The sequence below is a fragment of the Symphalangus syndactylus genome, chromosome 20, assembly GCF_028878055.3.
Source record: "Symphalangus syndactylus isolate Jambi chromosome 20, NHGRI_mSymSyn1-v2.1_pri, whole genome shotgun sequence".
Classification (NCBI taxonomy): domain Eukaryota; kingdom Metazoa; phylum Chordata; class Mammalia; order Primates; family Hylobatidae; genus Symphalangus; species Symphalangus syndactylus.
The window spans coordinates 47,424,720-47,441,045 of record NC_072442.2 but is presented as its reverse complement, the minus strand read 5'-3'; the positions used below and the strand labels follow the sequence as shown (position 1 = coordinate 47,441,045).

Here is a 16,326-nt window from a genome sequence, read left to right as displayed (position 1 = left end):
AAATAGGAATCTGGAGGTGCTTGGAATCCAGAGTTTGGGAGCCCAGCAGTGCAAGGATCTCTAGTCTTGGCTTTTTTTTTTTTTTGAGATGGAATGTCGCTCTGTTGCCCAGGCTGGTGTGCAGTGGCCCATTATGAGCTCACTGCAACCTCCGCCTCCCAGGTTCAAGCAATTCTCCCTCCCTCAGCTTCCTGAGTAACTGGGATTACAGGCGTGCATCACCACCCCCAGCTAATTTTTGTATTTTTTAGTAGAGACAGAGTTTTGCCATGTTGGCCGGGGTGGTCTTGAACTCCTGCCTCAGGTGGTCCACCTACCTCAGCCTCCTAAAGTGCTGGGATTACAAGCATGAGCCACTGCACCCGGCCTTGTCTTGGCTTCTTGTCAGCTCCCTGCTTATGTCCAACACTCACCCCTGTTAGAGCTGGTGTGGGGAGCTTCTGTCCTGGTGACTTAACAGTGTAATTAAAGTGCTTAGCACTGTACCTGTACCACAGCTGGTGCCAATAACAGCAGCTGCAATCATCCTCACCATCCGCATGTTATTGTTATATTAACTCTTTGATGGCAACCCTGGCTTATCCCCCCATCTCCCTATGCCCTACAGCAGGGCAGTGGAATGGTTAAGAGGCTTTGAAGTCTAACAGTGCTGGCTTAAAACCCTAATTTGTCGTTTTGGATGTGTGGCTTTGGACACTTTGGGCAGGTCACCTACGTTCTTCGAGCCCTATATCCTTATCTGTCAGATGATGATTTTTTTTTTTTTTTTTTTTTTTTTTTTTTTTTGAGACGGAGTCTCATTCTCTTGCCCAGGCTGGAGTGCAGTGGCTTGATCTTGGCTCACTGCAAGCTCCACCTCCCGTGTTCACACCATTCTCCTGCCTCAGCTTCCTGAGTAGATGGGACTACAGGCTCCTGCCACCACGCCCGGCTAATTTTTTTGTATTTTTAGTAGAGACGGGGTTTCACTGTGTTAGCCAGGATGGTCTCGATCTCCTGACCTCGTGATCCGCCCGCCTCGGCTTCCCAAAGTGTCAGATGATTTTAACAACTATGCTTCCATGAATTTCTGGGCTAAATGATATGACTGTAAAATGCCTAACCCAGGGTTTAGCATCAAGTAAGCAAATTGTAAATGGTAGCTGCTGCTCTGCCTATGATTATTTAGTCTTGTGCTTTAAACTCAAATATTTGTTGGCCCACTGAAGTCACCACACAGAGAAAGATGCTTTTCATTCTCAGTAAAGAACTTTGGGAGATAACTGGGGCAGCAGCAAGAGAACAGGTGTCTTATGTCCAGCATTAGCAAACTCATCGGAACTGATGGGCAGCTCACTTTGCTTAGAACCTGCACCAGCACACACACGGGGCTGCTTCCCAGTCACACTGCTCCTGGGAAGGTAGGGGGGCTGCTGTTCTGCAGTTAGCGCCGTTCTTTACCTCCTATTACCGAACTGCCAGAGTTCATTTGTGTTCAATTAGGTAGATTACCAATTCTTGTTCATTCTGATTTTCTTTTGCTCACTAACCAAATGTGATTTATTAGTGACTTTTTCTTTGAAGATGGAGTGGAGGAATCCTGGCGCCTTCTGCAACATTCTGCTGCTGTTATGGAACAGTACAGTTACGGATGTGCATCAGCGGGGGATGGGGAAAGGCTAGGGCAGTACATGTGAATGGAGAGGTAGCCCCACCAGTATGTTTTCTGAAATACAGTCCCGCAGCGGGCAGTCTTGAGAAATTACTATTCTCACACGCTCTTCTGGACCCTACCCCTCCAGCACCTCCCTGCTATCCAAGGGTTGGGATTTTTAAAAAGAAAAACAAATTAAAAAAAAAGCAATGTGAATCTTTTGTCATCTTGTAAGGGTGAAAAGCCCTCTACCAAGTCTGGATGAACATTCATGCATGTGCTTGAGGGCTTGGGAAAAAGGCAGGGCTTGCCCCCACAGTGCAGGTAGGCCCAGTGATCCTATGATAGGGGCCAGGAGATGGGAGGTCCCCTGTGGGCAGGAGTTCAAGTATGTGGGATTATATGACTGGTGCTTGGTGAACCAAGGGAGAGGGCACCAAAAACAATGGTATTTAATTGCAAAATCTCCACCTCCTGAGGATATGTTTTCAGGTCTGGGTGACTAATTAGACTGGGAAACAAGGGAGGGAACGATGGCCCTGTGCTTCCTCTGCCCACTGCCTCTGGATGCATGGGCCGCCGGCTTCAGTCCTGCTTTTCCTTCTGATGGCCCTTGTTGTTTATGCTACGTATTTTTGCAGGAGGCCTGAGGTGGGCTGGGGTCAGTCTTTGTTCTCCTGTGACAGGGCTTCACTCTCCTCCCCGTTCTCTGCTGGGGTTTCGCTGTCCCTGGGATAAGAATAACAATGCCAAGGTTTTGATTCTTGAAAGGGGCAATTAAGCTTCTCACCACCCCCCCCCCCCCCCATTTTAGATGGGAACTGTGAGGGCTCCGTCATTTACCCAGGGTCCTAGTTGAGGCTCTCGTCCTCAAGAGATGACTTGGACAGCTTCCATGTGTGATTATATACTCTTGTGGCACTGAGAGAGTTGTACATATCTTTAAGCCAGAGCGGCTGTCCGAATGAGGAAAGTCCATCCTAGAAGACAGAAAGGGAAATATTAATTTTGCATGTCCTCTGCTTTCCCTGGCCACAGCAATGAATCCTCCAATGTACCTGACTCTCCCTTTGCGAAGAGTATCTCCTCCGTGGCAGAAATCTGTCCCTGGGGAGACACATGCACAAGACAGTGAGTGGTGCAGCCGTTTCCCACGTATCTCACAATGTACTTCTCTGGTCTTATTAGGACTAAATGAGTATCTCAGTCCATAATCACAGTGAGAAGAACCACCACAGACCACATACCTGGGGTCTTGAAAATAATTCCATGCATGTGGGCCTTTCAGAAGCTCTCCATGTCTGTCCAGAAGGGCCCCACAATATACTGGGGGGACTTTGTATGTGGCTCAGCACGGAGCAGGGGCAGGATGTTCAGTCCCACTCACCCCCTTGGCCAAGTGCCCTTGTGCAGTGAACAAACTGCACAACCATGCTGGGCAGAAGCATTTTATATCAGTCCCCTTCGGACTTAGTCTCACAGGCATCATTTGATGGGGGGTGGGAGATGAAGTGGTTCTTCCTTTTCTAGATACTTTATTCTATAAGTTGGATCACCTCAAGCAAATGCCTGAGTGCAGCTAGCCAAGTTCTCTATCTCACAGTCTTCATACGGCTGGCTGTCGCTGATGAGTGAGTGAGCTGTGAAATCAGCTTAAAGCACAACATGTTCTTTTTGAATGTGAATAAAATAGGAAAAGGCAGAGTGCATTGTGTGACCATGGGGCAAGACACTCTCCTTTTCTCTTTCTCAGTTTTCCCGTCATAAAAGGACAAACTACTGTCTAAGCTCTCCATAGTTAAAATTCTTTTCTTTTTTTTATTTGAGACAGTTTTGCTCTTGTTCCCCAGGCTGGAGTGCAATGGTGCTATCTTGGCTCCCTGCAACCTGCGCCTCCTGGGTTCAAGCAGTTCTCCTGCCTCAGCCTCCCAAGTAGCTGGGATTATAGGCCTGCGCCACCACGCCCAGCTAATTTAGTATTTTTAGTAGAGATGGGGTTTCACCATGTTGGTCAGGCTGGTCACGAGCTCCTAACCTCAAGTGATCCCAAAGTGCTGTGATTACAGGCGTGAGCCATCCTGCCTGGCCTTTCTGGTTAAAATTCTGTGAGGTTTGCATAAAAGGAATAGAGTGGGGGCCCAAAAACCAGTAAGATGAGAAAATAGTGTTTCCTCAGTTCTAGGATCCAGGGAAAAAAAAAGAAATAAATAAAAAAGAGAAAGTACTGTTTCCTGCCACTTAAGAGGAAGGACTCACATATCCTACCTTCCATCAGCCTTGAAGGAGACGAGTGCCCTCTCTCTCACACCCGGTGGCCTTCCCTTCCCCTTTCCCAGAGCCTCCAAGAAGGCCCCTGGCCTGGCCTGATGCCCACCATCAGCAGCAACAGGGACCAAAACCTTTCTCCTTCCTATCCCTCCCCACCTCCTGAAAGGGCTGGGGACAGCAGGTGTGTCCTTGTTAGTTCCATCCAGCTCAGCTTTGGCTGGGGAGCTAATTTCACTGGAGCCAGGCTAAGCACTAGGGTAAGTAAGTATTTGTCCTGTCTTGGGTAGTTCCCTCACTGAAAAATGAGGGTAGAGTTCTAAGCCCTCCTCTAATTCTAAAATTCTAATTAAAACGTTGCGAGACTAGTGGTGGTGCATGCCTGTAACCCCAGCTACTCGGGAGGCTGAGGCAGGAGAATCGCTTGAACCTGGGAAGTGGAGGTTGCCGTGAGCCGGGATCGTGTCATTGCACTCCAGCCTGGCAACAAGAGGGAAACTTCGTCTCAAAAGAAAAGAAAAAAAAATCACCAGACTAATATTTACCTTGAGAATCCTTCTTCATCTTCTTGTGGTGGCCTTCGGTGACAATAAATCTGTTTTAGAAGAAAACACAATTAAGATTATCTATGACAACAACCACCATCTCCAAATCTGTATTGATTCCTTTTATTCATTACAAGTCTCATCTACCTGATGAGGTAACTTTTTTGAAGACAGGAATTGTATGCTGTGTAACACTGCTTTGATTCTTCCATAGTTCAGTCATCCTTGCTATCTTGCGGGGGATTGGTTCTAGGATACCGCCCCCACACCATACCAGAATCTGTGGATGCTCAATCCCTTACATATAATGCTATAGTATTTGCTTATAACCAACACACATCCCCCCTATACTTTATTTACTTAGCGACAGGATTGCCCTCTGTTACTCAGGCTGGAGTGCGGTGTCACAATCACAGCTCACTGTAGCCTCAACCTCCTGGGCTCCAGTGATCTACCCACCTCAGCCTCTTGAGTAGCTGGGACTACAGGTGCATACCACCACACCTGGCTTTTTTTTTTTTTAATTTTTAATAAAGACAAGCTCTCACTATGCTGCCCAGGTTGGCCTCCCAATGTGTTGGGATTACAAGCGTGAGCCACCATGCCTGGCCCCATGTAATTTAAGTCATCACTAATAAAATGTACACATATTGTACAGTGGTGACAGTTGTTATATTGTACTTTCTATTTGTATTTTTATTGGTTTTTTTTCTTCAAATATTCAGCCTGATCTAGTTGAATCTGAAGATGTGGACCTGCTGATGAAGAGGGCTGACTGTATCTAACTTAGGGTCTTGCATGCAGCTGACACTTAATACATTTTATTGACTGTTTTAGATAACATTCAACAGATAATTCCTAATAAAAACTCTTAAAAGTAGGAGAGGGGTGGAGCCAAGATGGCGGAATAGGAACAGCTCCGGTCTCCAGCTCCCAGCCCCAGCGACACAGAAGACGGGTGATTTCTGCATTTCTGCTTGAGGTACCGGTTTCATCTCACTAGGGAGTGCCAAACAGTGGGTGCAGGACAGTCGGTGAAGCGCACTGTGCGCGAGCCGAAGCAGGGCGAGGCATTGCCTCACTTGGGAAGAGCAAGGGGTCAGGGAGTTCCCTTTCCTAGTCAAAGAAAGGGGTAACAGACGGCACCTGGAATATCGGGTCAGTCCCACCCTAACACTGCGCTTTTCCAACGGGCCTGGAAAATGGCACACTAGGAGATTGTGTCCTGCACCTGGCTCGGAGGGTCCTATGACCACAGAGTCTCGCTGATTGCTAGCACAGCAGTCTGAGATCAAGCTGCAAGGTGGCAGCGAGGCTGGGGGAGGGGCGCCCGCCATTGCCCAGGCTTGCTTAGGTAAACAAAGCAGCCAGGAAGCTCGAACTGGGTGGAGCCCACCACAGCTCAAGGAGGCCTGCCTGCCTCTGTAGGCTCCACCTCTGGGGGCAGGGCACAGACAAACAAAAAGTCAGCAGGAACCTCCACAGACTTAAATGTCCCTGTCTGACTGACAGCTTTGAAGAGAGTAGTGGTTCTCCCAGCACGCAGCTGGAGACCTGAGAACGGACAGACTGCCTCCTAAAGTGGGTCCCTCACCCCTGAGCAGCCTAACTGGGAGGCACCCCCCCAGTAGGGACAGACTGACACCTCACTCGGCCGGGTACTCCTCGGAGACAAAACTTCCAGAGGAACTATCAGACAGCTGAATTTGTGGTCTCACAAAAATCCGCTGTTCTGCAGCCACCGCTGCTGACACCCAGCCAAACAGGGTCTGGAGTGGACCTCTAGTAAACTCCAACAGACCTGCAGCTGAGGGTCCTGTCTGGTAGAAGGAAAACTAACAAACAGAAAGGACATCCACACCAAAAACCCATCTGTACATCACCATCATCAAAGACCAAAAGTAGATAAAACCACAAAGATGGGGAAAAAACAGAGCAGAAAAACTGGAAACTCTAAAAAGCAGAGCACCTCTCCTCCTCCAAAGGAATGCAGTTCCTCACCAGCAACGGAACAAAGCTGGATGGAGGATGACTTTGACGAGTTGAGAGAAGAAGGCTTCAGACGATCAAACTACTCTGAGCTACGAGAGGAAATTCAAAACAATAGCAAAGAAGTTAAAAACTTTGAAAACAAATTAGAAGAATGGATAACTAGAATAACCAATGGAGAGAAGGGCTTAAAGGAGCTGATGGAGCTGAAAGCCAAGTTTCGAGAACTACGCGAAGATTGCAGAAGCCTCAGTAGCAGATGCGATCAACTGGAAGAAAGGGTATCGCTGATGGAAGATGAAATGAATGAAATGAAGCGAGAAGGGAAGTTTAGAGAAAAAAGAATAAAAAGAAATGAACAAAGCCTCCAAGAAATTTGGGACTATGTGAAAAGACCAAACCTATGTCTGATTGGTGTACCTGAAAATGACGGGGAGAATGGAACCAAGTTGGAAAACACTCTGCAAGATATTATCCAGGAGAACTTCCCCAATCTAGCAAGGCAGGCCAACATTCAGATTCAGGAAATACAGAGAACGCCACAAAGATACTCCTCGAGAAGAGCAACTCCAAGACACATAATTGTCAGATTCACCAAAGTTGAAATGAAGGAAAAAATGTTAAGGGCAGCCAGAGAGAAAGGTCGGGTTACCCACAAAGGGAAGCCCATCAGACTAACAGCTGATCTCTCGGCAGAAACTCTACAAGCCAGAAGAGAGTGGGGGCTGATATTCAACATTCTTAAAGAAAAGAATTTTCAACCCAGAATTTCATATCCAGCCAAACTAAGCTTCATAAGTGAAGGAGAAATAAAATACTTTACAAACAAGCAAACGCTGAGTGATTTTGTCACCACCAGGCCTGCCCTAAAAGAGCTCCTGAAGGAAGCACTAAACATTGAAAGGAACAACTGCTACCAGCCACTGCAAAAACATGCCAAATTGTAAAGACCATCGAGGCTAGGAAGAAACTGCATCAACTATCGAGGAAAATAACCAACTAACATCATAATGACAGGATCAGATTCACATATAACAATATTAACGTTAAATGTAAATGGGCTAAATGCTCCAATTAAAAGACACAGACTGGCAAACTGGATAAGGAGTCAGGACCCATCAGTGTGCTGTATTCAGGAAACCCATCTCATGTGCAGAGACACGCATAGACTCAAAATAAAGGGATGGAGGAAGATCTATCAAGCAAATGGAAAACAAAAAAAGGCAGGGGTTGCAATCCTAGTCTCTGATAAAATAGACTTTAAACCAACAAAGATCAAAAGAGACAAAGAAGGCCATTACATAATGGTAAAGGGATCAATTCAACAAGAAAAGCTAACTATCCTAAATAGATATGCACCCAACACAAGAGCACCCAGATTCATAAAGCAAGTCCTGAGTGACCTACAAAGGGACTTAAACTCCCACACAATAATAATGGGAGATTTTAACACCCCACTGTCAACATTAGACAGATCAACGAGACAGAAAGTTAACAAGGATATCCAGGAATTGAACTCAGCTCTGCACAAAGTGGACCTAATAGACATCTGCAGAACTCTCCACCCCAAATCAACAGAATATACATTTTTTTCAGCACCACATCACACCTATTCCAAAATTGACCACATAGTTGGAAGTAAAGCTCTCCTCAGCAAATGTAAAAGAACAGAAATTATAACAAACTGTCTTTCATACCACAGTGCAATCAAACTAGAACTCAGGATTAAGAAACTCACCCAAAACCACTCAACTACGTGGAAACTGAACAACCTGCTCCTGAATGACTATTGGGTACATAATGAAATGAAGGCAGAAATAAAGATGTTCTTTGAAACCAACGAGAACAAAGACACAACATACCAGAATCTCTGGGACACGTTCAAAGCAGTGTGTAGAGGGAAATTTATAGCACTAAATGCCCACAAGAGAAAGCAGGAAAGATCCAAAATTGACACCCTAACATCACAATTAAAAGAACTAGAAAAGCAAGAGCAAACACATTCAAAAGCTAGCAGAAGGCTAGAAATAACTAAAATCAGAGCAGAATTGAAGGAAATAGAGACACAAAAAACCCTTCAAAAAATTAATGAATCCAGGAGCTGTTTTTTTGAAAAGATCAACAAAATTGATAGACCGCTAGCAAGACTAATAAAGAAGAAAAGAGAGAAGAATAAAATAGATGCAATAAAAAATGAAAAAGGGGATATCACCACCGATCCCACAGAAATACAATCTACCATCAGATAATACTACAAACACCTCTATGCAAATAAACTAGAAAATCTAGAAGAAATGGATAAATTCCTCGACAAATACACCCTCCCAAGACCAAACCAGGAAGAAGTTGAATCTCTGAACAGACCAATAACAGGTTCTGAAATTGTGGCAATAATCAATAGCTTTCCAATCAAAAAGAGTCCAGGACCTGATGGATTCACAGCCGAATTCTACCAGAGGTACAAAGAGGAACTGGTACCATTCCTTCTGAAACTATTCCAATTGATAGAAAAAGAGGGAATCCTCCCTAACACATTTTATGAAGCCAGCATCATCCTGATACCAAAGCCTGGCAGAGACATAACCAAAAAAGAGAATTTCAGACCAATATCCTTGATGAACATTGATGCAAAAATCCTCAATAAAATACTGGCAAACCGAATCCAGCAGCACATCAAAAAGCTTATCCACCATAATCAAGTGGGCTTCATCCCTGGGATGCAAGGCTGGTTCAACATATGCAAATCAATAAATGTAATCCAGCATATCAACAGAACCAAAGACAAAAACCACATGATTATCTCAATAGATGCAGAAAGGGCCTTTGACAAAATTCAACAACCCTTCATGCTAAAAACTCTCAATAAATTAGGTATTGATGGGACGTATCTCAAAATAATAAGAGCTATCTATGACAAACCCACAGCCAATATCATACTGAATGGGCAAAAACTGGAAGCATTCCCTCTGAAAACTGGCACAAGACAGGGATGCCCTCTCTCACCACTCCTATTCAACATAGTGCTGGAAGTTCTGGCCAGAGCAATCAGGCAGGAGAAGGAAATAAAGGGTATTCAATTAGGAAAAGAGGAAGTCAAATTGTCCCTGTTTGCAGATGACGTGATTGTATATCTAGAAAACCCCATTGTCTCAGCCCAAAATCTCCTTAAGCTGATTAGCAACTTCAGCAAAGTCTCAGGATACAAAATCAATGTACAAAAATCACAAGCATTCTTGTACACCAATCACAGACAAAGAGAGAGCCAAATCATGAGTGAACTCCCATTCACAATTGCTTCAAAGAGAATAAAATACCTAGGAATCCAACTTACAAGGGATGTGAAGGACCTCTTCAAGGAGAACTACAAACCACTGCTCAATGAAATAAAAGAGGATACAAACAAATGGAAGAACATTCCATGCTCATGGGTTGGAAGAATCAATATCGTGAAAATGGCCATACTGCCCAAGGTAATTTATAGATTCAACGCCATCCCCATCAAGCTACCAATGACTTTCTTCACAGAATTGGAAAAAACTACTTTAAAGTTCATATGGAACCAAAAAAGAGCCCGCATCGCCAAGTCAATCCTAAACCAAAAGAACAAAGCTGGAGGCATCACACCACCTGACTTCAAACTATACTACAAGGCTACAGTAACCAAAACAGCATGGTACTGGTACCAAAACAGAGACATAGATCAATGGAACAGAACAGAGCCCTCAGAAATGATGCCGCATATCTACAACTATCCGATCTTTGATAAACCTGACAAAAACAAGAAATGGGGAGAGGGTTCCCTATTTAATAAATGGTGCTAGGAAAACTGGCTAGCCATATGTAGAAAGCTGAAACTGGATCCCTTCGTTACACCTTATACAAAAATTAATTCAAGATGGATTAAAGACTTAAATGTTAGACCTAAAACCATTAAAATCCTACAAGAAAACCTAGGCAATACCATTCAGGACATAGGCATGGGCAAGGACTTCATGTCTAAAACACCAAAAGCAATGGCAACAAAAGCCAAAATTGACAAATGGGATCTAATTAAACTAAAGAGCTTCTGCACAGCAAAAGAAACTACCATCAGAGTGAACAGGCAACCTACAGAATGGGAGAAAATTTTTGCAACCTACTCATCTGACAAAGGGCTAATATCCAGAATCTACAATGAACTCAAACAAATTTACAAGAAAAGAACAAACAACCCCATCAAAAAGTGGGCAAAGGACATGAACAGACACTTCTCAAAAGAAGACATTTATGCAGCCAAAAAACACATGAAGAAATGCTCATCATCACTGGCCATCAGAGAAATGCAAATCAAAACCACAGTGAGATACCATCTCACACCAGTTAGAATGGCCATCATTAAAAAATCAGGAAACAACAGGTGCTGGAGAGGATGTGGAGAAATAGGAACACTTTTATACTGTTGGTGGGACTGTAAACTAGTTCAACCATTGTGGAAGTCAGTGTGGCGATTCCTCAGGGATCTAGAACTAGAAATACCATTTGACCCAGCCATCCCATTACTGGGTATATACCCAAAGGACTATAAATCATGCTGCTATAAAGACACATGCACACGTATGTTTATTGCAGCACTATTCACAATAGCAAAGAGTTGGAACCAACCCAAATGTCCAACAACGATAGACTGGATTAAGAAAATGTGGCACATATACACCATGGAATACTATGCAGCCATAAAAAATGATGAGTTCATGTCCTTTGTAGGGACATGGATGAAATTGGAAAACATCATTCTCAGTAAACTATCGCAAGGACAAAAAACCAAATACCGCATGTTCTCACTCATAGGTGGGAATTGAACAATGAGAACTCATGGACACAGGAAGGGGAACATCACACTCCGGGGACTGTTGTGGGGTTGGGGGAGGGGGGAGGGACAGCATTAGGAGATATACCTAATGCTAAATGACGAGTTAATGGGTGCAGGAAATCAACATGGCACATGAATACATATGTAACAAACCTGCACATTGTGCACATGTACCCTAAAACCTAAAGTATAATAATAAAAAAAAAAAAAAAGAAAAAAAAAAAGTAGGAGAAAAAGGAAACCTGAGTCCCTCCTCTGAAGTGGCAGGAAAACCAGCCTGGGCAACATAGCAAGGCCTTGTCTCTACAAACAAATTTTTTAAATTAGCTGCCTGCCTGTAGTCCCAGCCACTCAGGAAGCTGAGGCAGGAGGATCCCTGAAGCCCAGGAGTTTGATGTTACAGTGAGCTAGATCACACCATTGCTCTCCAGCCTGGGTGACAACAAGGCCCTGAGAAGGAAAAAAATAAGGAAAGGAAAAAGGAAAGGGGAAAGGAAGGAAAGAATAGAAGTATTGGAAAGGAAGAGACAAAACTATCATTATTTGCATATTAAATGATAAATGTTAGCCAAAGAAGCCTAAGAGAATCAACTAAGATTTTACTGGAAGTAATGAGAATTCAATACAGCGGCTATCTACAAAATCAAGAAATCAGCACACAAACCTCAAATACTTTTCCCATGTACCACCAATAACTAATTAGAAAATGGAAGAAAGATCCCATTTACAATGGCAATAGAAATGTATGAAGTATTTAGGAACAAAAATACAAAGATCTTTTATCTAACAAGAGATGTGCAAGATCTATATATGGAAACACTAAAGCTCTTCTGAAAGACATTACAGGAAATGAATACATGACATGAGATAGCACGTTCCTAGAATGTCGTACAGATGGCAATTCTCAAATTAATCTAAAATTTAACGTAATCCTATTCAAATCCCAAGACAGTTTTTGGTGGTGGCTGTTTTTGAGACAGGGCCCCGCTCTGTTGCCCAGGCTAGAGTGCAGTGGTATGACCACAGCTCACTGCATCCTCGACCTCCCAGGCTCAAGCAGTCCTCCCACTTCAGCCTCTGAAGTCTCTCATATGATGTCCAAGAAATGGTGACAAATCTCACAAAGGGACTAGGCTCAGCAGGGCTGGAATATTCAGGGAAGGTGTCAAGAAGAAAGATAAACTTGAGTTGGCTTTTGAGAGATTCATAGGACTCCCACAGGCAGAGTGAAATAAGGGCATTTTATGGACAAACACAGACAAAAGCAGAAATGCGGGTGGTGTGACTGGGGTATGGTGAGGGGCTGCTGTGGCTGGAATGGAGGGCTGCCACAATAATGGAAATGGTAAATGAGGCAAATAGGGTTGGACTGGTAGCATAGCGTCAAGGTTGCCAGCTTATTAAATCACTCTTCCCATATGCTAGCACTGGCCTGTTGGGAAAAGTAATACATCATGTAATCGAACAAAAGACAAACGGAGGCAAGCTCCAGGAATGGGCACTGTAAACAGGACTTGCCCCAGAGTAGCTAGATGTAGGCTTTAGATAAGTTGATGCAGCTGGGTGCAGTGGCTCATGCCTGTAATCCCAGCACTTTGGGAGGCCGAGACGGGTGGATCACCAGGTCAGGAGATCGAGACCATCCTGGCTAACATGGTGAAACCCCGTCTCTACTAAAAAAAACACAAAAAATTAGCTGGGCGTGGTGGCGGGCGCCTGTAGTCCCAGCTACTCGGGAGGCTGAGGCAGGAACCCGGGAGGTGGAACTTGCAGTCAGCCAAGATCAGGCCACTGCACTCCAGCCTGGGCGACAGAGCCAGACTCTGTCTCAAAAAATAAATAAATAAATAAATAAATAAATAAATAAAATAAAAATAAAAATAAAAAATAAAAGATAAGTTGATGCAGGTTGAGCATCTCTAATCTGAGGGGGAATGTCTCACATGGGGTCCAAGAAATGGTGACACATCTCACAGAGGGCCTGGGCTCAGGAGGGCTGGAGTATGAGACGTTCCCCCTCGCCTGTGAACTTCAAAATGTGGCCAACAATTTTTTAAAAGATGGCTACTCTGTAGTGCTTTAAATGGACCAATTTAGACAATGCCTTACACACTGGAGGACGATACTGTGTAAATCTAATACGTCTACAAGACAATACTTCTCTCTTTTGGCTCTCTCCTTCCTCTCCAGGGTGATGACAACTCCGTGAGGGTGGAGATTATACCCCTCTCATCATTTCAGCAACAAGGAAATAAATTAGTGGCAGAGTAAGGGTGATTTGGTGAGTACATCCAATTGTTGACATAGTTTTGGGTGGGAGAAATTTTGCCATTATATCGACTTCTTAAAATAGTCCAGTGGGATTAACTTGGTTTCAATTCACAGAGATCTGGAAGCGAGGATCCTTTAAAAATCCTGAAATACACACTGCAGTCAAAGAGCAAAGCACACACCTCAGCCTGAAATGACTGAAGAAGTATGTCAAGTAGCAGCAGGTGGGAAAGTGGCTTTGGTTTTCAGTTTGTGAGCTCTGAATCCACACAAAGACAAGACTGCATTCTGAAAACCTGAATTAATTATTGTCCTTACCACAATGAGGCAGAGAAGTATAATCAAACTCGTTACTATGATAGTCACAATTACTGCGAAGGCGAGTTTCTTCTTATAGCCATATCCTGGAACTTCCTTTGTGAGCTAAAAAAAACCAAACAGAATGAGAGCTAACTATTCAAAACCCCAATATTCCAGGTGAGTAGCTTACAGGTTCTTTTTTATTTTTTTGAAAGAGGGTCTCACTCTGTCACCCAGGCTGGAGTACAGTGGTTCAATCACCGTTCACTAGACTCGACCTCCCTGGGCTCAGGTGATCCTCCCACCTCAGCCTCCCAAGTAGCTGGGACTACAGACACGTGTCATCAATCCAGCTAATTTTTGTATTTTTAGTAGAGACAGGGTTTCACTATGTTGGCCAAGCTGGTCTCAAACTCCTGACTTCAAGTAATCCACCCACCTTGGCCTCCCAAAGTGCTGGGATTACAGGAGTAAGCTACCACCCCCGGCCTATGGTTCATCTTGTGCCCTAATCTATTTCACTCTTTACATGAGCAAAGTGGGAGATACTGTCATGGCCAAAGTTACATGGCCAAGATAAGCTATGGCCTGGGAGTCCCAGGTTCTCCTGTGTGGGCACTTTCCTGGGATATGCTAAATGATGGGAAATCTGGGTCTCATGTTTCTGTGTGGTCCTCACCTCAAGCGACTTCTGTTCTTTGTGTTCACTCTGGGCTTCCGTGCTCTCAATATAAGTAGCGGTCTTCCATTGGTCTGTATCCCATTCTACCTTGGATGCCTTTACTTCCTGCTGCTTGCTGAGAAGATTCAGCAGTTGGCCTGTCCTGAAGATGAGCCTGGCACAGGTCACTTGCACATCGGCCCCAGAGCAGTCCATCTTCAAGATCCGGATAACATGAGAAAGGAGCCTTCTCACATTGTTGTCGGGGATAAGGGACTGTAGCTGCTGGGTTAGCTGAATTTCAAACTGATCACCTGGGGACGAGAGCAATGGGTCATTGAAGCTTTTGGGCTCGGGGGACAGGTCAGTGCCCGCGTTGTTGTGTTCCCCTTTTGTCTCAGTTTGTGTAACAGTTGGCCCTAAGTCGAATGCAGTCCCAGTGGAGTCTGCCTCAGGAGGGTGATTGTAGTTTGTGTTTTCAGAGATGGTGCCTTCTGGCATGTTAGTGTTTTCCATAAAAACGTTTTCTTTAAAGGCATTTCTTGCAGTTGTGTTGTTTACATTTGTGTTTTTTATAAAACGTACTGAAGGAGCAGATACTTCCAGAAAAGGGTTTTCTTGAGGACTCAGGTCTCCTAAGGATGAAAAAGCCCCTTGTGAAGGGGAATTTATGAGGCTGTTTGCTGCAGAGAACGGAGGCCTGTTTGCGAGCATCAGTCTATTGAGATAACTTTTCTTTCTGAACTTTGGACTCTTTTTGAACTTGGGTGTTCTGTGGGCCACGTGGGAGCGAGTTTTGGGAAGGTGGTATTTTCTTCTGGAACGTATGATTGGTTTAGAATCCTCCATATGTGTGAGTCTCGCCTTTGCACTTTCTAAAATGGAAATAGCGTGGGTTAAGTCTTTCGATCTGTCTCTCACCTGAGGCAGGGCTTTTGCAGGGCTGGAGGTAGAAGGCGCGCCCTTGGAGAAGTGTTTCAGCACAGAGACTGCTGCCTTATGCTGTTGGGTGAACGAAGGCTTGCTGTAGACGGCGTTTCCCGCTAACTTCTCAGGCCCCTGCTGTATGTGAGGCTGTTCCAGCTCCCTTGGGGCTGGACTCCCGAGCCTTTTTTCTTCGGCAGCGTTCTCCACAGATGCCTGGGCACCCTGTTCCCTCCTGATGCTCTGCCTTCCCACCTCTTTGAAGTGCCTTTTCTGGATGCTGCTTGGGCCCATGACGACTCTGTTAACCCTCTGCAGGTTTTTACCTACACTTTGAATTTTTGCCAGGCTGTTTCCTGTGGTTGGCAGTTTAATGAACGGTAATAACATTGATTTCACATCTAGGTTTGCCGCTGAAAAATACGGCAAGATGTAACTTAGGGCACTGATAACATCACTCTCGTCATTGGTGTCTCGCTGCTCACTCCCAAAGCCTGACAAGTTGATGCCACTGCTGTCTGAGGGCGCCTCCGGCTCAACAGTCAGCTCAGTGCTTGTGTGATTCTTCCGGGCTTGTAACACCTTCATGAACGCTCCTTCTGGATTTCCTATAGATGCTTCTTCAGCTGTCAAAAAAGAAGAGACTGCTTTGATCATGAAAGATGATGGGACGGGATGCATCAGTCCATAGCTGTACACCCCAGTCACATAGAGTAGGAGTCAGCAAACATTTGAGTGCCATTCAGAGAGGAGAAACACACACCCAATCCTAAACCTATGAAATGGCAACAACAAAAGGAGAAAATACATCTTTTGAAAACACGGCCACCTACTTGGAACATTCCATAGTGTGACATAGAGTAACTCTGCTTAGGATTATTTCGTTGAT

The 16,326-nt window shown here is 44.6% G+C and overlaps 1 protein-coding gene across 1 annotated transcript in view; it reads right to left on the bottom strand.

The window, feature by feature from the left end:
• Nucleotides 1-192: 192 nt before the first annotated feature.
• LOC129470167 (leucine-rich repeat-containing protein 37A2-like) overlaps nucleotides 193-16,326 on the bottom strand; it is a 51,217-nt gene continuing 35,083 nt past the window's right edge. Inside the window, exons 10-15 of the mRNA XM_063629274.1 lie at nucleotides 14,532-16,063; nucleotides 13,871-13,975; nucleotides 4,444-4,493; nucleotides 2,692-2,740; nucleotides 2,477-2,613; nucleotides 193-2,362 (exon numbers count right to left, since the gene is read on the bottom strand). Of these exons, the coding sequence (XP_063485344.1) occupies nucleotides 2,485-2,613; nucleotides 2,692-2,740; nucleotides 4,444-4,493; nucleotides 13,871-13,975; nucleotides 14,532-16,063 (1,865 nt within the window). The 3' untranslated portion in view covers nucleotides 193-2,362; nucleotides 2,477-2,484. The remainder of the gene's footprint in view (nucleotides 2,363-2,476; nucleotides 2,614-2,691; nucleotides 2,741-4,443; nucleotides 4,494-13,870; nucleotides 13,976-14,531; nucleotides 16,064-16,326) is intronic.